This window comes from Crocuta crocuta, unplaced genomic scaffold (assembly GCF_008692635.1).
Source record: "Crocuta crocuta isolate KB4526 unplaced genomic scaffold, BGI_CrCroc_1.0 scaffold811, whole genome shotgun sequence".
NCBI lineage: Eukaryota > Metazoa > Chordata > Mammalia > Carnivora > Hyaenidae > Crocuta > Crocuta crocuta.
The window spans coordinates 575,292-590,804 of record NW_027530352.1 but is presented as its reverse complement, the minus strand read 5'-3'; the positions used below and the strand labels follow the sequence as shown (position 1 = coordinate 590,804).

General features: G+C 42.6%; 1 protein-coding gene across 1 annotated transcript; it reads right to left on the bottom strand.

Moving 5' to 3' along the window:
• Nucleotides 1-15,256, bottom strand: LOC144232861 (histone H2B type 1-C/E/F/G/I). Its single transcript, XM_077765698.1, has 2 exons — nucleotides 14,844-15,256; nucleotides 1-216 (listed from the first exon to the last, which is right to left on the bottom strand). The coding sequence occupies exon 1, from the start codon at nucleotides 15,231-15,233 to the stop codon at nucleotides 14,853-14,855; it is 381 nt and encodes a 126-aa protein (XP_077621824.1). The 5' UTR covers nucleotides 15,234-15,256; the 3' UTR covers nucleotides 1-216; nucleotides 14,844-14,852.
• Nucleotides 15,257-15,513: the final 257 nt, after the last annotated feature.

Below are 15,513 nucleotides of genomic sequence, written 5' to 3'. Positions count from 1 at the left end.
TATATATTTTTCTTTTTACAAATTTCTACAATAAACATTTAATATTTTTATACTCAGAAAACAAATATTTTAGCCAGGTTCTTACTGAGCCTTCCATGATCATTAAAAGTATTTCCATGTATCTTCTTGCAGTGTCACTCGTTTTATGCATGAGATGTCATGGTGTTTAGCAGTGGCCAGGGGTGGGAAAAGATGTCTAAAACCTGTAGGCTCCTCCTGTGAAAAGAGAGAGATTGATCAGTTCATTTCTATGATTCATCAGATACCTGACATTGTACTTGAGTTGACACAGCTGTTGGTGGCGACTCTCTGTGGTAAACTCACACCCTCTAGCACGGGAGTCTGTGTAGACTCTTAAATAAAGGTGAATATGGTCTAGTCAGTGTCTCCTAAGTTACATTTGAGCTAAGTCTTGAAGGACGAGTAAGAATTTGTCATGTCAGGGTTTTTCCCAAAGGTAACACGGTGACAAAGACCAGGTAGTGGGGGTTGTCTAAGATGGGGTGTTGGAGGGGAGTTGCCGGTGAGGGACGAGGAAGGCCCTTGCATGGCCACAGGTTAGAGTTCAGGTGTGCTGTTCCCACGCGGAGCAGCTGAAACTGTCCCCAGAAGCCACCCTTCTCCCAGGGGTTCATCCCACTGGGCTGCTAGCACACGAAGTCCTCCCCCAGCAGCTTGTAAGTGAGGCAAATGAAACACACCTAACGGAAATGTACCCAAATCAATGCTCGGTCTGTTTCTCGGGATGCTGTAAAATGCATTTTTCCTCCTCCTCCTGACCAATAAGCAAAGGCAAACCTGGGTTTATCCTCCACAGGCGTCAAACCCCACGCAGGAAGATGTCTGCAGGGCTCCCTTGTTAGGGAGCCCCTTCAATGCCTGCGGACTGACAAGACACCTCCATGCGGTGGGGAGAAACGGCTTCCGCGACAAGTGTTCACACACCTGGCAGATCTAACCACTCATAACTGTAACCCATGCTGGACACAGCAACACCCGGGCGACCAGTTCACTTGACAAAGACAGGGACTTGGCTGCACGTTTTGTGTGGACTTGTAAAAGGGCCATCACAGTCACAGTCAGGTAAGTTTTAGGAAAGATTTGCCTGAAGCAGAGCCAGGTGGGAGTGTGGGGTGGGCGCCCCCGGCGGAGGGGATGGGGGGGTGGGACAGACAGGGAAAGGCAGTTCTCTCTCTAGCTGGTGAGGGGCAGTCGCCCCCACACACCACTAACCATCGTCTGCTGACTCAAGGAGTGACCTCTGATGTCCTGACAGTGCATTTCACGGACTCACCGTCCCTCCCGATGTCATGGTCTTAACAATGACTAGTGCCACATGTTGTTTTAAACCCCGATGAAAAGGCCCCAGATTTCAGGCCTGCGCTGGAGGGAAACACGGCTCTCTCTCTGGGAGCTCACACTCACACTCACACATAATCTTTCCAGCTCACACCCGAATGAACACACTGACTCTGGAACCAGAGAAGGAGGGGCGGGTGCTCGAAACACTCTAGAGGTAGAACGGTGGACTTTGATTTCTCTCGCTTTCTTAATCACTGCTTCCTCCTCCCCATGCGCTTTCCAGCTAACATTTTATTACTTGGGAATTCACCGAGTTAACAGAGCAAAGGTTTAGAATGGTGCCTGGCTAAGTGCTACCCCAGTGTTAGCAACTATTGTCCTAGTAAGCATTTTAATTAGGGGACATAAGAAACTTACAGGCACTGCCACACCTGGCCCACCTTTCCCTCCCCACAGTGTCTACTCCCTTCTCACATCCTATGTAATTACATCTAATAACTATTGTCTATTGTCTGTCTTCTCCAGCCATGATGTAAGCTCCAAGATGGCAGTGACCATGATCCTTTCCAGGGAGACAGTCACTGACGATGGCTCCCTTAGCTAGAGGGTGGTCCTCTAATCAAAATAATGTGGACAGAATAACATGTGCCACCCCCACCTCCCACCCCAGGCCTGGCCCAGGAAACGCTCCTTTTTCTGTCAGCAGGCCGGATGTCCGGGCTCCAGCAGAGATCTCTAAGACCGGGGACACCTGAGACACAAGGCAGAAGGAAACAGTCCCAGAAAGGCCAAGCGCCATCCCCTCATTGTGACAGGACACTGTGCAACATTGTGTAGCAGACGGACACATTTCCATTGGGGTTAGCCACTAGGTTTTGGGGATCCGTTTCGTAGAACAGACCTTGTTTTGACCCAGGCTTTTCTCATGAAGCCGACTCAACATTGCCGTCCATAGTAGCACCTTGATCGTGGATCTGGTCCCCCGTCAAGCCCGGCGCACACTGGGGCTGCCTTCTCAGAGCCCATTCCCTGTTCACCACTGCAGCCCCGCCTCATTGGCTTCATGTCTTCATCCTGCCTTTGTTGTTTTGTTTTGTTTTGTTTTGTTTATTTTGGGTTGTTTTTTTTTTTGCTTTTTTTTGATGACACAGCTTTCTAACACACCAGATATTTGGGTTCTTTATTATGTTTTTCAATTTTACCTGAGTCCTAGCTCTTCAAGGGAAGGGATTTTGTGATTTTGTTCACTGATACATGCACACGGGAACTTGGGACACAGTGGGCATAACACAACAATTAGTGAAGGAATTGATTCATTCAGTCACTTGTGCACGCGGCCCGTGCCAGCCCCCGAGACACCGTGGTGACCCCGCCAGAGCTCAGCGCCTGTTGGACAAGAGCTAGACAACGGCCACAACTTAGCACAAACGGTGCAGTGATCACACCAAACCGCTAGGGGACGACGGGCCAGAAGACGCCTGCGGGATGGCAGGGGGTAGGAGTTTCTGTGCAAGAAGGAAGGAGAAAAATCTAAAGACAGAGGCCCGCCGTATGTGGGAGGCAGGCAGCTGGGAGAGCAGGTGTGCAATACAGACGCAAAAGAGAGGGGAGGGGAGGGGAGGGCCCAGTCACCGGGCGGGAGAAGGACCTGACAAAGTGCGTTTCATGCATCTGGAGAATCTGAAGGTAAAATAACGGTCTCCTTCAGGCGCTTTCCAGACCACCGATGGTGCCCCAGTGCACATGCCCGCCAGACAGAGGCCCCACCGCTCCTTACCCTCAGTTCCCACTGGTTACAACTTCTGGTCATTTTAGGGCAGTGAAAAGCCTCTGTATGAGATTACAGTGATGCATATATGTTATTATACGTTTGTCCGAGCCCATAGAATGTCCAACACCAAGAGAGAACCGCAGTGGCAAACTGTGATCCTTGAGGGATCGTCATGTGCCCGTGTAGGGTCATCCCAAAAAAGAGCCACTTTGGTGAACGGATGCTGCTCATGTGGGAGGCTATGCATGTGGGGACTGGGGGTGTATGGGAAATCTGCACCTCCCTCTCAATTTTGTCATACAACTAAAACTGCTCTAAACACACACACACACACACACACACATGCATATATGGATATATAAGCTCTAAATATATATACAAATGTAAAAGCATATGTATGCCCCAAATGTATAGATATAGATATAGATATATGGATATGGATATGGATATAGATATAGATATAGACAGATATGCTCTAAACACACACACACATACAGGAAAAGTTTCCAGTCCACTCAGTCTTACGTATGTTTAGAACTGAGTGGACCAAATGCCATCTCTGACCCTTAGAATCAGGACCCCTGAGCACTCTCCCCACACCCTCCCAGAGCCCTTACCCTCATGCTGGCCCGGTATCACTGACCCACCTCGAGGGAAGCAGCTTTCCTTCCACGCGTGATCTGAGAACCTGCAACACCTCTGTACCATTCTTAAACACCCGCTTTTATTTATTTTTCTCAGCTGTAAAAACTATATTTATTTCAGTGCATTAAAGCCCAAATGTGTGCGTGTTTTTAAGCCTAGCGCCCAGTACCTCTCGCCACGGCTATTTAAGCAAGTCCAGTAGTAAAAGGGACACATTTTCATCTTCAATGTTTTTATTTTTGTATGTTGTCCCACAGCTGAGTTTGGGCCAATAATAAATAACCGAGAAAAGAAGTGAAAAGAAAAATAAGGGAAAAGAAACTAAAGGAGAAAGTGAGGAGAGGAGGGAGAAAAGAAGAATGAGAACAAAGGTTTATCCTTGTTGCTTTTGAATCCGGTTCTTTTACTTGGAGCACTTGATAGAGTCAGAAAACAAATTTCGGCCTGTTAAGTGATGAGGTCGAGGTTTCGCACCACTATCCCTCCTCTAGGTACGTCTGGCTGCTCATCAATGAGACAAGCACCCTCACTGGTGTTCCCTGGTCCTGTCAGAGCCCACAGTGGGACATCTGACACCACCAATAACCACAGCGAGATGAAGCAGGCCTTTCATTCACTCCAGTACAAACTGCTACCGAAGTCTCCAACTGAGCCAACCAAAGCCTTCCTCTTCCTCACTCAGCTCGTTTTCCAGATTTACTCTCTTCTCCTTAAATTATGACAAACCCACAGTGCTTGAAGATATGTCAAGTTGATTGTCAGAGTCTAGAAATTTTCATCAGAGTCTAGAATATCTTGCAGGAAAGGTCACAGGCAGATGTGTATTCAGCCCAATTTCTTTTTCTGCTTAGTCATCCAGGATTGCCCAGAGTGAAAGTTTGGAAAAGACAATATTTAATGCCTTTTAATTTAGGACAGCTGGGACTACTTAGCAAAGTGCTGAATCTACACACCCTTCCAAATCTGGAAGAATCAAGACAAATGTAGGTATCATTCTTTATGCCCTTAGGAACAGGACCAGAAAGGCCATCCATTAAGTGTGGGGCGGGGGGACTGCATTCTTTTTCAACCTGCTGGACCAAGGTAAAGACGGTGGAATCAGTTGGTATTCTTTTTATATCAAATCACTTGTGAAATTCCCATGATTTAGGAAACACTGGCTGTTATGAAGATAGTCATAAGCTGCCTTAGGTCCCTTTAGGGGTATAAAAAAGGCTATAACTGAAATTTGTCAAATATCAGCAGACGCCGAGCACCTACCATGTGCCAGGCACTCTTCACGGTGCTTTCTATGCAGTAAAGATCTTTAATCTCCACAAACAGCTAGGAGGTAGGTGCTATTACCAGCACCCTTAAGACACAAATGAGGACAGGGTGCCTGGCTGGCTCAATAGCAGATCATGTGACGNAGATGTGTATTCAGCCCAATTTCTTTTTCTGCTTAGTCATCCAGGATTGCCCAGAGTGAAAGTTTGGAAAAGACAATATTTAATGCCTTTTAATTTAGGACAGCTGGGACTACTTAGCAAAGTGCTGAATCTACACACCCTTCCAAATCTGGAAGAATCAAGACAAATGTAGGTATCATTCTTTATGCCCTTAGGAACAGGACCAGAAAGGCCATCCATTAAGTGTGGGGCGGGGGGACTGCATTCTTTTTCAACCTGCTGGACCAAGGTAAAGACGGTGGAATCAGTTGGTATTCTTTTTATATCAAATCACTTGTGAAATTCCCATGATTTAGGAAACACTGGCTGTTATGAAGATAGTCATAAGCTGCCTTAGGTCCCTTTAGGGGTATAAAAAAGGCTATAACTGAAATTTGTCAAATATCAGCAGACGCCGAGCACCTACCATGTGCCAGGCACTCTTCACGGTGCTTTCTATGCAGTAAAGATCTTTAATCTCCACAAACAGCTAGGAGGTAGGTGCTATTACCAGCACCCTTAAGACACAAATGAGGACAGGGTGCCTGGCTGGCTCAGTTAGCAGATCATGTGACTCTTGATCTCGGGGTCATGAGTTCAAGCCTCATATTGGGCATGGAGCCTACTTAAAAATAAAAAAAATTAATTAGCAAAAAAGACACGAATGAGGACACTGAGGCACACCGATGAAATGAGGATTTGCCTCAGTCTCACAGCTAATAAGTAGTGAGCTGGGGGCCGAACCTGAATGTTCTCTCTCTAGTCACTATGCTTTTTCACCATGGAGCTATTTTACTAGCACAATACTGTTCCTGACACAAATATGTTATATTTGGTGTTTCATTTAGCCCTCACCCCATCTTCATGAGCAAGTAATTATTACCACCCAGAGGCTCAGAGTGGTAGGTTTCTTAAGCAGTAACTGAAACATTTAAGTAATTATTAGCCTGCTCTTTTCCTGTGTACAGGATGTCAAATAATACATTCATTTCCCTCAACAAAATTTTAAAAAGATGATTCTCTAACAGAAAGGGGGGAGAAAAGCCTGCAGAATAAAAACAGGGTGTCATGTTTGTGCATTATTTTTAGTCTGGACAATCTGTTCTTACATAGAGCAAGGAGGACTTTCAAAGAAAATAATTAGCGATTCTTCCAAAACTCTTGAGATGGTCTGTGAAGCAGGCTGTCTCTGCACGGCAGATTCCTCCAGCCCTCAGTCAGCTCTGCCATCTTGGGAAGGTCATATCGCCACCGTTGCTGGCAAAGGAATTTCTCAATTCCTCCACTTTGGTCAAAAAATGTATGAAGGCAGTCACAAATATAACAAGAAGTATTTGAAGTCCATATAGTCTCCAAGTATTTAATTGGCTTGTCTTATTTAGAAGAGTTCTCAAAGATCATTTTGATGTATTTTAGTTTAACATGAATCATTTTTCCTGATTATTGTGTCAATTGTAATTTGAGCCATAGTCAGAAGTAAACTGCAAAGCACTCGTTCTTGTTTAGAAAATTTTAGTCAAGGTCTGGAGGTCTAAGCTCTGAGGAATCTATTCTGTTCTATTCTGTTCTATTCTATTCTATTCTATTCTATTCTATTCTATTCTATTCTATTCTATTCTATCCTATTCTATTCTATTCAATACTGAGGAAGACCAAATCCAAAACTGAATTGTTGGAAAGACTGATACTGGAGAAAAAGACAAATCAGAGAGGAAGAAGAAAGAAGCAGTCTACTCTAGACCTCCTCTTGATCTGTAGAATCTCAAGAGAAAGCTTCCTACTTTCAGAATTCTGGAGAGCTTTCAGTGAGTCTCAGATTGTGTTTCCAATGGGAATTTATACCAAAGTGGTGAAATTCTACATATGTCTGCACTGAGAATCAAATATCCATCTGTCCTGGAGCATAAAAGCAATATTTTTAGTTAAAAGTACTGCAGACAGCCCTTTCCACCATTGGTAAAAGTTGACATTTCTATTTTATTTTATTTTACATTAATTTATTTTATATTATTTTATTGTATTGTATTGTATTCTACTCTATTTTATTCTATTTTATATTTTGGACAGACAGACTGCCACACGCAGGGCCTCATTTGGATGTGTCTGGAATCATGGAAGCTTGACTCCCCTACTTCCTCCTACAAATGGACCCTGAGAGCTTGTTTGGAGGTTCTAGCAGGACAGCACAGAACTTCCTCCTCTACCTTTGACCGCAGAACAGCCCTCCTGGATCTGGGAGGCTCATCCTCTTCAACCTAGAGCAGCCCTGAGTGCGACGCACATGGAGCGGAGAGGGAGGAAGGGGACACCAGCCAGACCAGCCAAATCAACCCGGAGAGCAGCAGGGTGACAGATGTCGCAACTAGCTCACCATCACACTCTAAAGCTGACATTCCTTGAGTCTCTTTACATATAGTCTTTAATAGTGTATTTGGTAGAAATGTGTCTGGGGACATCTTCTCTTCAAAGGTAACTTCCATTTGTTCAATTATGATAGTGAATAACATTAGTTATTCATAATATCTGACAATGTCAGAACACCCCAAAGCAAAACACGTCAAAAGAGAAGAGAAACCAAGTCACATGGATCTTTGGTACAGTCTCAAATAATAAGAATTTATGAGAATCTTCAGGTGTGGACACATTATCATTATTATCAGGGGAAAAAGTAAGTTTATGTTATTCGGGGCAAATTTTACTTTAAATTCTCTTGTTTTATCTTCTCGGCAGATAGGGGATGATTGAACAGATGTGATTTTACCTATGATCTCATTTTTATCATCCGTAAGTAGTAAAGGTATTACCATGTGGGAAAAAAATCTATAAACTTTAACAATAACATGAAATTGATTCATTAACGTGGTTCTGGAGGTGGGGGTTGAAGCCTTGCCCCACCTTTATACTTTTGCAATTTATATTAATTATAAATAAGGTGAGATTCAATCACTTGTCATGTCTTTGGCCCAATCAACATATTTGTAAAATTTCAACTGGTTTGTGTCCGTTGTGGGAGTTATTTTTTGTTATGACTATAAAGTCTGGAGATGGTTGGACTATATAAGCAGCATGAGAGGTTTGTGAGCATCAGTTTTTAATTTTTTTTAATGTTTATTTTTGAGAGAGAGATAGAGAAGAGAGCAAGCAGGAGGGGCCGAGAGAGAAGGAGACACAGAATCCGAAGCAGGTCCAGGCTCTGAGCTGTCAGCACAGAGCCCGACATAGGGCTTGAACTCATGAACCAGGAGGCCATGACCTGAGCCGAGTCGGGGGCTTAACCAACTGAGCCACCCAGGTGCCCCTGTGATAGTTCATTTTTATTGAGGGGCTGGTTATATTTGCTTTTATTTTTAGAAATCAAACTAGAAGATTGTGTTATAGTATTGATGGTGATTAAAACTTTAACGGCTGCTTTTCCCACTGCAGTTGGGGTATTTTCTTTAGTATTACCTTTAATTGTAACTACTCAGATTTTCTTAAGTTCTTCCTTTTCCTCTCATGAGTAACTATCCTCCCCCGAATCCTACCGCAATACTGGCTGAGCCATTTGAACAAGTTAGAAACTCCTTGTTTTCATACAAGTGAAAGCAAATGAACGCCCACAGGCATATCTACCATAAGTAAAGCTGTCGACTCTTAAGCCTTGAGCGAAATGACATTCTCATATCTGAGCTATTAAGCAGACTGCGTTATTGACTGTATAGAACAGTTTAGTTAAGACATAACAGTAAAAATCTACTTGGATTATACTTCAGAAACAATTAATTGCCAAATAATAGGTCAAATTGTAATTAGGGTAGGACATCAGACAAACTGGCATAAAATGAGCTTAGTGTGAGAATAGTTTTCCAAAGTTATACAATTTACTCTCATCAGCAGGAGGTTTGGAAGCTGGGTTTAGATTGAAAAATTTAGAAATTTGGGATGGTTGGATGCGCAATCGGTTAAGCATCTGACTTCAGGTCGGGTCATGATCTTTCGGCTTGTGAGTTCAAGTCCCACATCAGGCTCCTTGCTGACAGCTCAGAGCCTGGAGTCTTCTTCAGATTCTATGTCTCCTTCTCTCTGCCCCTCCCCTACTCATACTGTCTCTCTCTCTCAAAAGTAAACAAACATTTTAAAATTTTTTTAAAAAGAAAAAATATTTTAGGAATTATATAAAAAATGCAGACCGAGCAGTGAGTTGGTAGTCAATAATTGAAAAATACCTAACACATCTCATTATTTTATCATCCCTCCTTTCAGTAAGTTGTTGAAATAAATCATTGGTTATCCAATGGCTATCAAGCAAGGCCAGAGATATTTTTTGGTGTAAAAGAAATCTTAATGGTTTTACTATTTTGTATTCAGAACTTGAATCTCGGATAGGTAAAAAATAAAAATGTCAGAGAAAACTGGTTCTTACATTAAGATGTAAACATAAATCATAAGGATATAAAAATGGGAAAATGGTTGCAGTCATATTTCAGAGTGACTTGTAAGATACAGCACAAAGTGATGGTAGCAAGTTCTTTGATGTGAAGCACTTTTGTTAAAAATTATCTCACGTTTGGCAAAAACACAATATATTGAAAGTTCCACTTGAACCCTGAATTCTTCTCTTTCTTGTAGTGTTTTTTGGTTTTGGTTTTTTTTTTTTTGGTTTTGTTTTTTTTGTTGTTTTTTTTTAACGTTTTATTTATTTCTAGGAGAGAGAGAGAGAGACAGCGTGAGCAGGGGAGGGTCAGAGAGAGAGGGAGTCACAGACTGAAACAGGCTCCAGGCTCTGAGCTGGCAGTCAGCACAGAGCCCGACACAGGGCTCGAACCCACGAACTGCGAGATCATGACCTAAGCGAAAGTCGGACGCTTAACCGACTAAGCCACCCAGGCGTCCCTGTTTTTTTGTTTTTTTAACGAATCCTAGTAAACCTTCCTGTACATGTGTTTAGATATAGCCATATCATAGATAAATATAATGATGAATTCATATAATGAACAATTCAAAGCCTTTAACTTCACTTCTAAAGTATATTTAATCAGCATGAATAAAACACATATTAAACTGAATTTACTACCTTAACAAACTGTAACAACTTCCTAATAAATAAACACACTAAACATAGCCATGAGGTTGTGTGCATATTTGTGTCTCTCTGTAGCTCTAATACTTAATAGAATCAGAATTCTGTGTGTTAATAACAGCCCTTAAAAGAAGCAGGTGTGGGGTACCTGGGTGGCTCAGTCAGCTAAGCATCTGACTTCGGCTCAGGTCATGATCTGACCGTTTGTAGGTTTGAGTCCCGCGTCGGGGGCTGTGTCGGCCTTGTTGCTGACAGTGAGGAGCCTGGAGCCAGAAGCCTGCTTGGGATTCTTTGTGTGTGTCTCTCTCTGCCCCTCCCTTGATCATGCTCTGTCTTTCTCTCTCTCTCAAAAATAAATAACCATTAAAAAAAAAAAAAAGGAAGAAAAAGCAGGCGATTGTGTTCCCTGGTAGGCATGAGGAAACTGGGAGCCGTCCCAACCTGCTGGGCCACTGGCCCCACGGGTACACATGACATTCACTTTTACAAACTTAAAGTGACAAAAACAAGTGTATATATCTACTTCCATTCTCCTGTGACATCTACATGCTCTCTAACTTTTTAATCTAAGGTCATTCTCAACCATGTAAAAATAAGGGCCTTGCATAGGTCAAACTGTTTTTACGGATGCATATTCTGTACCCACTAATTCAGAAATTGTCCCGGTCTCCAAAGAGTAGGCATTAAAATACTCAATTTAATATACCTTGAAATTCTTACAGTTACCTATAGATTGTGAATTCAGCATTTAAGCTGACCCAGAGTTTTTGTGATTTGTATGCAACACTATAAACATTAACTGTTTTAAAAATATTATCTATTATGATTTAATTTAATTCATTGTATAATTTACAGATGTGTAATTTTAAATAAAATGAAGTGATCTTAACTCTTCTAACCAGTAAACCGACTGGAAGAATTTAATAAATTCATATTAATTAGGGTTGTTTCCTTTTTTTTTAAGAAAATAAACCCTAGACTTATGTGAACTAGAATATCATGCAAATGTTACTTTTCCATCATGACAATAACAAAGAAAAAGACATACAACCATTTCTAAAGCAAAACTGGTAATCCAGTGAATGTATCCCAAAAGTTACCTAGATTAAAAATATGTGATATTTTCCTATAAAATTACATGTCATGAACTAAAAATGTTACGTTGTTCAAAAATAATAGAGAAGTCCTGTTTTGTTTCTTATCCTATAACCTCTTAACTAAAACCATCCATTAAATTCACAGTTCAACATTCCTGTTTTCTCCGAGTTATAGTTTAAAGGGATAGCACATTTAAAACACCGAGAGAACTTTTATTCTGATTTGAGTTTCTCTTTTTTTTTTTTTACATTTTATTTAAATTCCAGTTAGTTAACATACAGTGTAATATTTGTTTCAGGTGTGTGAGAGAGTGATTGGACACCCCCACATCACCCCGTGCTCATCACAAGTGCATCCTTACTCCCTATCACCTATTTAAGATATTCCCCCTCCAAGCTTCCCCTCTGACAACTCTGTCAACATGTTCTCTAGAGTTAAGAATCTATTTCTTGGTTTGCCTCTTTCTCTCTTTTTTCCCTTCGTTCGTTTTGTTTCTTAAATTCCACATATGCGTGAAATCATATGGCATTTGTCTTTTTCTGACAGACTTATTTCATTTAGCATTATACTCTCTAGCTCCTGGTTTCTCTTACTTTAAACTGTGTTTTTTATTCTTTATATGAGGCATTGAAAATTGAAGTTTAGGGGCGCCTGGGTGGCTTAGTCAGTTAAGAGTCCAACTTTCGCTTAGGTCATGATCTCGCGGTTCGTGGGATCGAGCCCCACGTCGGGCTCTGTGCTTGACAGCTCAGAGCCTGGAACCTGTTTCAGTCTGTGTCTCCCTCTCTCTCTGACCCTCCCCTGCTCACGCTGTCTCTCTCTCTCCTAGAAATAAATAAAAAAAAAAAAAAGAAAGAAAATTGAAGTTTAGTTGGTAATTTATTAATTTCTTGCTGAGGTAGAGAGAGTAGGCCACTTGCTCAAAGTTACTTGTATTCACAAAACAGAAAATATTCTCAATCGTTGTGCAGCTTAGAGGAGCTAATTGTGAAACTGGAATGAAAGTTAAAGCAGGTAAAACCAGAGCCACAGATTTAAGCACATTGATTGGTTTGAAAAACACAACGCAACAAAATACAAGCTTAACTAAGAAGCAAATGTAATTAAGACCAGAGATCCCTCAGCAAATACCATTGCTGAGCATAGAAGTAAATTCTCTGAGATGCTTCTAAGTTTTGTAGGAAATTCTCATTTCCAGTGCCACAGGCCTCACAATGAACACATTAAGATTTAGAAACTATTAAGCATTTGTTGGAAGAGGGTATTGGAAGCCTTCACTGTCGGTCTGACTCAGTAGTCTGATTTATAATACCGTGTTCCTTCTCTCTGCTCTCTAACCTTAAAGAACCTGGAGCGACAATAATTTGGCACTGTTCAATCATAAACTTCAGAGGCTTCTGCTTAGCAAGACACAGGCCTTTGTAGGCTGGAGATTTGCTTAATTTGTTTTCTTTCTGTCATTAGTCTCCGGCAAGGCCCAACCACTTTATTAAAGTCAAAAGTGATTAGAGATTGCCGTTTTATATTTGCAGTATCTTTGAAGCAGGAATGCTATTTTTGCAGATACTGATAACTCTCTGGAGATTTAATGAGCAAACACAAGAAAAGAATGTCTTCAAAAGATGAAAGAGACTCGTCTTTCGTTTCAGGAATGCACAGCATACAAACATAAAACACCAAGCCCAGAGGATCACAGTAAAGAAAACACCAACTTCCTGTTCATGTGTTCTCAAAGGCCAGAGGATATCAGAGCAAATATCAGACAAACACAATCGACCCCAGCAAGGTTAACAAGTGAACTAGACTTCAGGTTCCCTGTCCTCTGCCACCAACTAATCTCTTCCTGATCTGACATAGAACCATTAATGTGCTCCCAATCTGCACAGTGCAATCAGAAAAAGACCCAAAATAAGAAACAACTTTAGGCAAGAATACATTTCAACATGAAGGAGCATAAAACTCCAAACTGCCTAGGGCTTGACAAGGTACATTTCCAGGTCACACATTTCAATTGATTCCTATGGTAGGACTTACATCCTGGTGTAATCTTCAGAAATAAATGGTCAAGTGGGGCGCCTGGGTGGCTTAGTCGGTTGGGCGTCCGACTTTCGCTTGGGTCATGATCTCACGGATCATGGGTTCGAGCCCCGCCTCGGGCTCTGTGCTGACTGCCAGTTCAGAGCCTGGAGCCTGTTTCAGTCTGTGACTCCCTCTCTCTCTGACCCTCCCCTGCTCACACTGTCTCTCTTTCTCTCTCCTAAAAATAAATAAAACATTTTTAAAAAAAATAAAAATAAATGGTCAAGTAGTTCATGATTAGCCTGCCCTTCACTTGTATAGAGGGGAGAACAAGCTACAGAATTATTTTCATCCAACATAGGCAAACCAGAATTCATATAAGAGAAAAAGGGGAGAAGACACAGGGAAAAACAAAACAAAACAAAACACTTTGTAGTCAGCCTGGTAATAATGAACCGCACATTTCTGGGGTAACCTGGTTCATTAACAGTTAAGTGGTCAGTCTGAATTGGACCTTCAGTCCTCGAGAAGGCTCAATAGGCACATAGGACCGAAACAAAATCCAATTTCAGTTGTTGACTCAGGAAAGCTTAGAGTTTAGCTAGTGACAAGCATCTGCCACTGTCTTGTATTTTGCACTTCCACCTTAAGTAAGTCAGAGCCACATCATTTCTAGAAACTCTTTCCAAGTTCGGCAGCCAGAGCTGTGTTCAAATGGGGGCCTGCATGGTGCCAGATAGATCTTTAGCTTTCTTCCCAAGTGTCAAAGAAAAGTGCAGATTTTAGATCATGAGGCCCTTAATGCCAAGTAACTTTGTATCTAAATCACGTAACATTTTATCCGAAATTATACAGGTCTTTGTGTCCTTTGTAACAAAGTTTCTCTGTGCTGTCCCATGTTTTTAATGAAAAAAGCATACCTCACGCCTTAGACTTGAATAAACAAATAGAGAACGCGCTTTTTTCACCTCAAAACTTTTGCCTGGAGCAAAGTTCATGAATGAAGGGCTTAGAGTGGAATTTCCCAGCCTACAGACTGCCTGAGAATCTGGTACAGGAAGGTTCCCTATTGGGAGACTAAGTATGCCAAGTTCAATGGCGTCCTTCCTGCCGTTACACCTCACTTCTCCGCCCCTCCTACTTGCCTTCAGTCCCGCCTCCCTGGAGACAAGTAAGCCAGGAATTTTGATCAGTAGGTAGATCCTGACTGCTGACTACAAGCCACCAGCCACCTATAAAGGTTAAGTCACATCAATTAAGACCAACAGCAAGGAGACGCGAAACAGCATAGTTTCATTGAAGACTCCCAAGTATAGAGCAATAGGCATTATCATTTGGCACAGGAAAGCCGGCAGAGCTTTNCAATTCCTACATGTGCAGTGGTTTTTCTAAGGTAGACTATTTTCAGGCAGGATACTTTGCAAACTTCACCATGCAAAGTTAGTGTTTGATTACAGCCCTCTTAGTGGCCACGTGGGTGGCTCTGAAAAGAGCCTTTGGGGTTGAGTAACAAGACGCTTACTTGGCAAGTTCACTTGGAGCTGGTGTACTTGGTGACGGCCTTGGTGCCCTCGGACACGGCGTGCTTGGCCAGCTCGCCGGGCAGCAGCAGGCGCACGGCCGTCTGGATCTCCCGGGACGTGATGGTCGAGCGCTTGTTGTAATGCGCCAGGCGCGACGCCTCGCCCGCGATGCGCTCGAAGATGTCGTTGACGAACGAGTTCATGATGCCCATGGCCTTGGACGAGATGCCCGTGTCGGGGTGCACCTGCTTCAGCACCTTGTACACGTACACCGAGTAGCTCTCCTTGCGGCTGCGCTTGCGCTTCTTGCCGTCCTTCTTCTGCGCCTTGGTCACCGCCTTCTTGGAGCCCTTCTTCGGGGCGGGGGCGGACTTGGCGGGCTCGGGCATCTTAAAACCTCAGAACACCAGGAGTGAAGTGAAAGCAGGAAGCGAATGCCTGCTACTTATAGGGCTTTTATGCTAATGAAGGATGCAGACAGCGTCTTAGTTCATTGGAAGACAAGCAGTAAGGCTGTCATCCAGGGGCAGAACTATGCAAATGAGGTATGGAAAAAAAGCTTTTCTATTGGCTATTTGACTGAGTCTTGTACTAGCCAATCAGACAACGGAATTTACTCCCCAGGAAATGTCTATAAAAGCAGCGGTGTTTTCCCTACTTCCAGAGTTG